Source organism: Taudactylus pleione, unplaced genomic scaffold, assembly GCF_031769625.1.
Source record: "Taudactylus pleione unplaced genomic scaffold, aTauple2 ptg000041l, whole genome shotgun sequence".
In the NCBI taxonomy this organism is placed as follows: domain Eukaryota; kingdom Metazoa; phylum Chordata; class Amphibia; order Anura; family Myobatrachidae; genus Taudactylus; species Taudactylus pleione.
The window spans coordinates 23,512,007-23,522,163 of NW_028284443.1; the positions used below are offsets into that span (position 1 = coordinate 23,512,007).

General features: G+C 41.2%; 1 protein-coding gene across 1 annotated transcript; it reads left to right on the top strand.

Moving 5' to 3' along the window:
- The first annotated feature begins 2,306 nt into the window (after nt 1–2,306).
- Nucleotides 2,307–9,858, top strand: SMIM30 (small integral membrane protein 30). The gene is made up of 3 exons (XM_088456312.1): nt 2,307–2,475; nt 2,567–2,620; nt 7,906–9,858. Exon 3 carries the CDS (start codon nt 7,928–7,930, stop codon nt 8,111–8,113), a length of 186 nt encoding a protein of 61 aa, XP_088312438.1. The 5' UTR covers nt 2,307–2,475; nt 2,567–2,620; nt 7,906–7,927; the 3' UTR covers nt 8,114–9,858.
- Nucleotides 9,859–10,157: the final 299 nt, after the last annotated feature.

Genomic DNA, 10,157 nt, shown 5'->3' on the forward strand with positions numbered 1-10,157 from the left:
CACATGGTCCGGAAGATGTTTGTGTGGTAATGTAACCAATGTCCTCATCATTATACAACAGAGGTTCAACCCGATTAATGCCCACTGTGCCACCTCCTGCCCCTTGTCCTCTCCAGACTCCTTCCCCATGTGTCTCTTCAGCCTCATGCCCCGTCACTTCAGCCTCCTGACTTTCCTGTCTCCTACCCTGTCACTCCAGCCTCCTGTCACTTCAGCCTCCTGCCCAGTCACTTCAACCTCCTATCTCTTAGCTTCCTGCCCTGTCTCTCCAGCCTCCAGCCCCATCACTCCATCCTCCTGCTCCATCACTCCAACCTCATCTTTCCACAGATGTTCAACCAGATTTGTGCCCAGTGTCACCTCCGGCCCTGAGTCTCTCCATTCTCCTGCCCGTGTCTCTCCAGCCACCTGTCTTTCCAGCCTTCCATCTTTCCAGTCTCCTGCCCAGTCACTCCAGCTTCCTGTTTTTCCACCTTCCTGCCTCCTGTCTCTCCATCCTCCTGCCCACTGTCACTACAGCCTCTTGTTTATTCTGCCCCATCACTCCAGCCTCCTGTCACTCCATCCTCATGCCCCATCACTCCAGCCTCCTGTCACTCCATCCTCATGCCCCATCACTCCAGCCTCCTGTGATTCCATCCTTCTGCCTGATCACTCCAACTTCCTTCCCCCTGTCACTCTAGCATCCTGCCTCTTGTCACTCTAATCCCCTTCCTGGCCCCCTCAACTATCTTTATTTTCAGCCTGAATGCTCCTCTTCCTCAGCGGCTCAGCGTGGAGTAAAGACACAGCAGTGAACTGCGCATGAGCAGAAGGTATATGTCAGATGATGCGCCTCCGTTGACAGTGCCCAGCACCTCTTGGCTGGCAGTTGGCCAGACGATGACGGAGACGGTGCTGGCGGAGTGACGCAACGACGCTGGTGGCGCAGCCCCCCGTCAGCTGCCCCTGAATACAGGATATACCTACAACAATAGAAGAGAGTGATGAGATATTTACAGGAAAAGATAAATTTGACATTTTACATCTGACAGTCTCATAATTGGCCTGTTTGTCTGACGGTGAATTTTCTCTCACAGTCGATGGTCAACATCGACCCCATCCTGAGGTAACATAACTTTGCATCAAAATAAGTTGCTTAGCACCACTTGATAATTTGATTCGGTCTTTAGTCCCCATGCAGATTTGTGGAGATAGCTTTAACCACAGACATATAAGTTAAGGTAGGAGATATCGCTCATTTCCTGTGTTAACGCAATGATATATTGTGAAATCCGACACAATTATCATTCTAAAGAGAAAACAGCTGTTTTCTCCTGGTTTATGGCTGATAGCACTGTCATAAATAGTTCCGTTATACTATTTTGCAGTGCACCTCCTCTGATTTTTCTGCCTCAACTACCTAGGCACACTTCTACATTGTAGAGCAGAGGGTACCTGAGGGATTCAGAGGCACTGAAGCAAAACCAATGTGTTTTTCACATCAGTGAACATCAGCTGTGCTTTATAACTGGTCCCCAGTGTATATTACTTTGGGTTCAAACAGGGAGATCACTGCAAAACCTGTCATCATCAGTTGTTTAATCTGATAGGGAGCTTCAATGTTCATAGCCAGAATCCTGAGCCTTTTATTTAAATGCAACATCATAATAGCTTTGCGAAGATAGATAGATAGATAGATAGATAGATAGATAGATAGATAGATAGATAGATATAACAAATTGTTAATAAATAAATATAGTCTAGACACAAGTCATATTTACAAATAAATTCAGAGCTTAGTCTTTGGTTATTTGCACCAATGTACTTCACAGATCAACAGACAGCTGAACTTGACTGACATCCAACTGCTGTGTCTGGGCAGAGCAGCCTTGCTCTGCTCTGAACACAAACACATTAATTTGTATTATGTCCAAAACAAAGGAGAATATCACAGAGCTTCGCAAGAATGAATCAGGAGCAGATTGTGTGTAATTCAGTCCTCCTGTAATCACGACTCTATAAGCACGCCATGTCTAATAGCATAACCTCCTGCTAATTGGTCACTGCAATGCCAGACTATCCAGACACTGAAATGGCATTTGTTTAGTCACAAAAACACCATGCCAATAAATCAGCCTCGTCTTTCATTAGTTAAAAGAAATAATAAGTAACACGTGTCAGCTTTAGAACACAGCAGAATGACTCAGTCATTACACAGACGCAGAACAATTGCCGCTGTCATACACATGACCTTTTCTCCCTCTCTGCGAGGTTATAACATAGGAATAACTTCTGGGCTGTACACACATAAAGCATCATGGGATTTGTAGTACAGAGCACTTCCTCTTCTCTCTTCCTGATGTGTGCCTGCTAAGAGAGTATACTGACTGCACTGCACTTACCTTGCTAAATAAGTTTCAGTCAGCAGATTGGAGCAGGTTTCAAAAGGGTCAAGGCGGGTCCTGGCTGTAATTGCAGCGTACCACTACTCAGGTACATCTAGGCTGTAACATTTGTCCATCTGTTTGTACAACAAAAAGGTCTTTGTTTATTTTAACAAAGCTGCTTTTCTAAATTGTTACAGTTGGTAAACACATGGAAGTGTGCCTCTGCTGAGTTCATAAACCACCAAAGACAGGTAAGTGCTCTGATTAATGTTTAGTTCTTTTAGAGGCATTTTATGAAGACATCTGATTATTGACTATGTGCTAATAATAGTGGAACTGCCACGATTATTATGTATCCATATCGCAGGGGATAGTTTAATTTTTAATAAATATATCCACTATATACAAAGGGGAACTCGCAGGGGGTAGCAGTTGTGGTAACCGCTGTCCTTGCAAGTTCTGTCCTCTGTAAATTGTAGAAGTCTCTCAGTTTGTGAGACTTCTCCTGTGGAAGCTGACATTGCGCACAGTGGGGTAGATGTATGATAGCCGCTATAACGCTTCCCCTCTTTACCGAGGCGAAGCAGGAAGCATTACCGATGAGATGTAAGAACATCTCATCGTCCGGAGAGGGGGACCGTTAACTGCCCTCTCCGGCGCTACCCGCTAGAGACCACAGCGCATCAGCCTAGTGCTGATGCCCTGTGGCTCTGTCCCAGCCGGCTCCACTGAGCATGCGCGGTATCTCGCAAGTATCGTGAGATCCCCGCATGGAGCCGGTAGCCGCCGCAGCAGGGACAGCGCTGTCCCTGCTGTGGAGATAGGGCAGTGCCAGGCTGTAGCTGTCGATAACGACAGCTACAGTGGGCCGAACGGAACGGTCAGGCAATCTGACCGTTCGTACATGGCCCAGGCTATTGGCGCTTCTAGTGCCTCTGTCATTTACCGCCCAGACCCCCGATCATACATCGGGGAGAAGCGGTATCAGCGCACATAACGTGCGCTTATACCGCTTCTGGGCTTCTTACACCTCCCCCAGTGTCAGCTACTGGAGCCGGCCGAAGGCTTACAGCAGTTTACACCATCTGAAGATGGTGTAAAGTACAAGAGCTAAATTTTGAAAAGCTTCGCTGTTTGGAGTGTGGTACAGATCGTAGTTCTCATTGATAATGGGACTGCAATCTGCAGCACTAATTAGCATTTTGCCTGCGATTTTTGTAACATCTCCTGCATTGTGCCATTAGTACATAGGAGCAATACATAATATTATGCAGAAACGGCATAATTTTATGTAACAAACAGCTTGATACATAGGCCCCAATGTTTGTTTAGCTCTCAGAATTTAGTGCTGTTAAAAGCCTGAAAAATGTATTTCTTATTGTGCAAACATTTAAAAGGTTGTATAAACCAATATTATATATAAAAGTAAATTGATTAGGGGGAGTGACTCATATGAAGCTGAAAATCCCAAGTGCAGAATTCTATAATGTTTATGCGTGTGTGTGTTAAAGACTTAAGGTGCGTACACACGTAATGATTTTGTTACCAACGATTTTATTAACGATTTTATGAACTATTTTCTGTCAGATTATCTGTCAGATTTTTTTTAAAGTGTAATGAACGATTTATGAACTACAAACTATTTTTGTAACTTCCCTTAATGAAAACCGTTCAGTTGGTCAGTCAGAATAAACTAGAAAACGAGAGGCATGAACGATAATCGTTCATCGTTATAACTCAGAAATGGAACTATTTTTTTAACGATAAACGACGTCGTTATAGTTAAATTGTTAAAAAAATTGTTGTGTGTATGCACCTTAAGGTGTCTATGTACTAATAATCGCTGCACTGCCGCGATTATTATGTATCCATCTCGCCGGGAATATTTTAATTTTTAATGAAAATAAACCAGCTATGTACCAAGGTGAACTCGCAGGGATAGAGGTTGCCGTAACCCGTAAACGGCATTTAGGATAAGTCTTTCACTAAAGTGAAAAACTTCTCTGGTGGAAGCTGACACTGCACATGCGCACAGCGTCAGCTACACGGGCCGGCTAGGGACTGCGGGGGAGAGATCGAAAGATCTCTATCCTGCCCCTGGAGCCCCCATAGACTTACAGTAGTTGACACCACCTTCAGATGGTGTAAACTACCAGGGCTAAACTTCGCTTTTTTAGAATTTAGTACATAGGGGGTCAGATTGTAGTCCGCATTGATAATAGGGACTGCGATCTGTAGTCTTAATTCGCACTTTGCCGGAGATTTATGTTTATCTATTAGTACATAAAATTATACAGAAACTGCAGTCTCTGCATAATTTTAAGTAAAAATTAGCTTGATACATAGGCCTCATAGCCATGTATGTGTGCATTTAATATAAAGCTGGCCATACAGTAAATCACAGGTTCTCAAACTCGATCCTCAGGACCCCAAACAGTGCATGTTTTCCAGGTCTCCTCACAGAATCGCATGTGAAATAATTAGCTCAACCTGTGGATCTTTTAAAATGTGTCAGTAAGTAATGACTACACCTGTGCGCCTGCTGGGTAACCGTGTGGGGTCCTGAGCACCGAGTTTGAGAACCACTGCACTAAAAAAAATTTCATCCAACTATTTGGTTGGTGGGAATGAAAATTCGGTAATGTATAAGAGCAAATGACAATCGGGCATTTGCTCCCAAGCTTCGGGAAATGGACAAAACTGTCATTTTGACAAGTTGTTTAAATCAAACAGATTTAACAAGCCTTTCTGAACAATCATTGTCTTATATTTTCCAGCTTTTGGAAGCAGTTCTAGATTTTCATTCCAACCAACCGACTAGTTGGACGGTTGGCTGAAAGTTGGTCTGGTGTATGGCCAGCTTTTAGGTTCACTTCCAATTTTGAGGTCAAACACTCCGAGAATACCCCAGAGTCTCCTTTACACTTTCATCTGTAAACCTACTGGGTGGATTTGGGGTATAAGTGATGGCTATGCCCTCAGTATTTTTGTACAGCGGCATGGAAACTGTTAATGATTGAAAGCAATTATAAATGTTTTCTCCAATGTAATAGCTGCACAAATAGTTACAACCACTCTTGCATAGCTTCAGCAAGATGGTCATAATGGTAGCTTTAGCCAATTGCTAATGACTGTATCATTACTATCATCCTTAGTTTTATGTCTCCTACAAAGGCCTATGGATTAATCAGTGTGGTGTTGCCAGACATTTTTTTTTCTATCTGTGTGAAGACATTTAAAATGTCTCAACATAATTAACCCTCCTATGTATGAATAATAATAAATAAACCAAAGCTGCTGGAGAAGGATCGCAGTTTTTTTGTATCTCCTGCATTAGGATATTATTACACAGCCAGGATATTTAGAATCATGTGGGAACTGAAGTTTCCACATGGTTTTAGAAGAAAGGGTCTTTATGCCTACCCCAACTAGTCTGTGCAGAATTTCAGGGCCCTGTTTTCATGTGGGATTTGTGATAATTTAATTTTTCAATTGTAAAGAGAAAGCGTTTGCATTTATTTTCTTTGTAGATTAATTGGTATTTGTATATGCAACATTTTTTATTGTGTTTGTATATGCAGCTTCTTCCAGGCCTAAATCTATACAGAGATTTAATAAAATTAGGTCAAAAGGCAATTAAGACAAAATAAAAAACATAAATTTATTTAATTAAACTGCCAAATGAAAATCTTTTTTAGAGCAAAGCAATGGGAAATGCATTAAAGGTCCACAAAGGGCTCAATTCAACACGAATTGAATAGCGGTGGGAAAGAGCTCCCGGAGCTATTCAATTCAGCGCGCTGTGAAGCACGACTGAAGGATTTCTTCTCGTATCCCTCCTGGGGTGCGAGCAGAAATCTGACAACTCCTGGCGCGGTGCTGTTTTCTGCCCTTAGCGCAGCAGAATCACTTTCACGCCAGGCACTTAAGTCGTAGAATGCTGGTCCTCACAACTAAACACCATGTTTAAGGTTCAAGAACGGGCATTCTCCGACATAACTATGCGTTCAATTGAATAGCTTCGGGAGCTCCTCTCGGCGCATCCACTTCACATTGATTTGAGCCCAAAGATTAGATATGTGCAAAGTTGCAGTGGTATTTCATGCAAACTGAAATTTGTGGTGGAACAGGCCAGAGGTGCAAAGTTCCAGTGACACCAACATCCAGTTTTACTTTTGCTGTACCGTACTAGGAAATTCTATTCCATTCTATTTGTGAATTCCATGCTTCACTGAATCTATAGTCTATAACTAGAGCTGGTTGGGCTAGCATCAGAGATTCCAATCTAAACCTAAATGAAAATGTCCCCACAGAACACCTAAGCACACTACCCCTGTGATATCTGCACCCTAATCTGGTAGGAATCGTATATTTTGCAGTACTCCATCGCTACAAAGTATTTATAAAAGGATTCTAGCTTGAACCAGTATACAGTAAAAATGAAATGTGGTCAAGTCACAAAGGTATAAAATACTCAATCAGTAAGGATTTAAGTTCCATTATCAGGTTATTTTTCTTTTTTAAACTATTATGTGGACCTACTTTTAAATAACCATCTTCTGAAATCCTACAACTGTTCAGTTTGGAGGAGGGGCTGTGGGGATGAAAGCACCCGCATCTTTTGTCTGCTATTCTGTGTTCTACAAAAAGACAGAGAAAGTTGATGTCTTGCAGAACGAGTGTGCAGTCAGGTTAGTGGAAATTAAATCGCAGTATGTGGGGCAGCCCTTAAAAGTTCTATCTTTTGATTGTCTCTGTATGGCAGAAACCTATCAGGGACTGGTACAGTAGGGATTAAGTTACTGAAGTGAATTATAGGAAAATATGGGAGCAAACCATTTTATTGTAATTACTTAAAGTCTTGGCTCTGTTGATTTAAAATACAGTTTATAGATACAGGTTGAGTCTCCCATATCCAAATATTCCGAAATATGGAATATTCCGAAATACGGAATAATTTTGGCATGACTGAGATAATAAAACCTTTGATTTTTGATGGTTCAATGTACACAAACTTTGTCTAAGGCACAAATTATTAAAAATATTGTATAAAATTGCCTTCAGGCTGTGTGTATAGGGTGTAAATGAAACATAAATTTATTTCATGTATGTACACAAACTTTGCTTGAGCCACAAAATTATTGAAAATATTGTATAAAATGAGTTGCAGGCTGTGTGTATATTGGAGTCCCATTCCCAAGATATTTCATTATGGTATGCAATTATTCCAAAATACGGAATATTCCGTTATCCAAAATACCCCTGGTCCCAAGCATTTTGGATATGGTAGACTCAACCTGTATTTAACTACCAGGGTCTGTCCCCTCTCTGTCATGTGAGTGTGGCGCACTCCTCTTAGCGGCTCCCACTGCCGGGGATGGAGACAGAACAGCCATAATGCAGGAAAGGAGAGGAGCCAAGACACTAAGTTTTTAGTGGGGATGGGGCCGGTTGAAGTGACCCAGCACCATGTGCGGTTTTCTTTGTATACATTATGGTAAATAACGGTTTCTTAATATTATTTTTTTTTACACAGAAATATCTTCATTCAGGAAAACATGGCTTTCTCTGGCGACATCTACAAACTTCTGTCAGTGGTTATATCACTGGTGTTTCTGCTTCCAGGAGTGGAAGCCATGGATGAAGGGAACGCAATAGCACTTCTGCTTGGAATGTTTCTCACAGGCATTGGCTTTTGTGCATGTTTGGGTTACTATGCCAGGAGGAGAAGTGGGCAGTACTAGCAATGTCTTGTATTGGAATTTGTGTTTATACCAGTTAATGCTTTTGTATTATTTTATAATCTATATGAAAAGCCACTGCAATTTAAATGACTTATTAAATCTGTTTAGAACATGAATATTGTTTGCACTTGAAAATATCTTATTTTATACTTTATCAACTTGGTTTTGACTTTTTAGTATTAAATTACAATAAAATGAGCAACTCCACAGAGTGGTGTAGCTGCATACATTATCCACAATAAATCGCACACAGGGCCTTATTCAGTTTCGGACGGAATTGCAAAGCTGCTCGCAAACAGCTTTGCAATTCCGTCTGTGCAGATATGGTAATGCAGCAGGAGGCATCACGACTAGGATAATCTGCGGAACAGGCAGCCGGCCGATGCAGATGAGAGGAACAAGCTAGGAAATCTCCATGAGCCAACAGAGATCCTGGCCTCATCCCCCCCCCCCCCCCACCCCCCCAAACAGCGCGACACTCCTCCGTTTCGGGAAACAGACTGCAGCAGATTGTCAATCACTGACAGTATGCTGCCGCTCTGCGTACATATATGCAGGACCCGTACTGCACATGTGCAGTACGGGTCATGCGCCTTCGCAGATTCACGATCATCGGGAATCTGCATGCACTGCTGAATGAGCGCCACAGTGAGCACATCCCTAATCTCAAATGTAAAATGTTACTAGTATCTTTTCTTCCCATTGTTTAAAGGCCTCAATGTTTCAAACTGTTGAAATAAAAACACATCTTATATCTGATATTTAAATAAAGCAATAATTGCTACTAGTTTCACATGGTTGGGCGGAGCAGCTAATGATTGGGGGCAGATACCTAGGGAATTAATTACATAGGTTTGAATCTGTTAGGTCATTGGTGATAATTGATTTAAAAAATAGGCACTTAATTTATTTTTATAATTATTAACAGTTTCTTATATAGCGTAGCATATTCCGTTGCGCTTTACAATTTGAAACAACATTTAATAGAACAAGAGTGGGTTGTAAGAGACTGACCTAAAAATAAGAGGGCCCTGCTCGCAAGCTTACAATCATAAAAAGTTTGCAGGTACTAGTTGACAAACATTACACCCTTTGGCTTATCACCCACGATATAAAATACACATTATTGCATCATACTGTTTGACTGCCATTTAAAAAAAAAAAAAAATAGTTGTACTTTGGTTTCACCCTGTTCTATGTGTGCCCAAAATGCATTCCTTTTTAAATTAACCCTCCTTTCCCTCATGACCCCCCCCCCCTCCTTTTTTTTTTTTTTTTTTTTTTTTTCACAGGCCATTAATTTTTATTTCCCTAATTTCTGCACAACATACACTGCTGTCATTGTAATAAATGGAGTCCTGTAAGTGATTAGGGGCCATATGTAGTAGGGTGAGAGTTTAGAAAATGTGAGAGCTTAGCAGCAAACTCTCACATTGATCGTGTTGTATTTTCAAAATGGGAAAACATCTGGATGAGATATAAAATGTTAGTCTGAAAAACGTGTGTTTGCATGTTCTTGGACTCTATTACATTTTCCGAGTTTAAAAAGTATGAGAGTTTTCTCTGACATTTTCTAAACTTACCCTATTACATTTGGCCCTACATGTTTTTTGAAAGCTTAAATACAAGATACTAGTGCTGTTTCAAAGCACAAGCCTAGGATGCTTTTTCTTTCTTTGCATTTTGTAATTGGTGGCTTATGTATAATTTGGAACTTTTCTCATTAAATGTCTGATACAATCATAGCACCCTGTGTTCCCTTTTTTTATGTCTCCTTAAAATGTAATGTGTGGAGATGTAGTTTGTAAAGTGGTGTGACTCTTGATGAAGGTGCTGGTAATGTGACAGCAAAGTTGTCTATTTTTCCTCAGCTGGTCCCAATTAGCAATGTATTGCATTCTATTTTGTGTTTATACTAGTAACCTAAACCATAAGGGTTGATGTATAATGAGCTATGATATACCGTAGTGTACTTTTTTTTAAATGGAAATGGTGATGGCATCTGCTTTTTCATGTGCCAGAACTATCTCCTGTATGTAGGTAA

Bases quoted from the DNA above. Each gene is read 5' to 3' on its own strand.
- SMIM30 (XM_088456312.1), top strand. From the start codon at position 7,928: ATGGCTTTCTCTGGCGACATCTACAAACTTCTGTCAGTGGTTATATCA.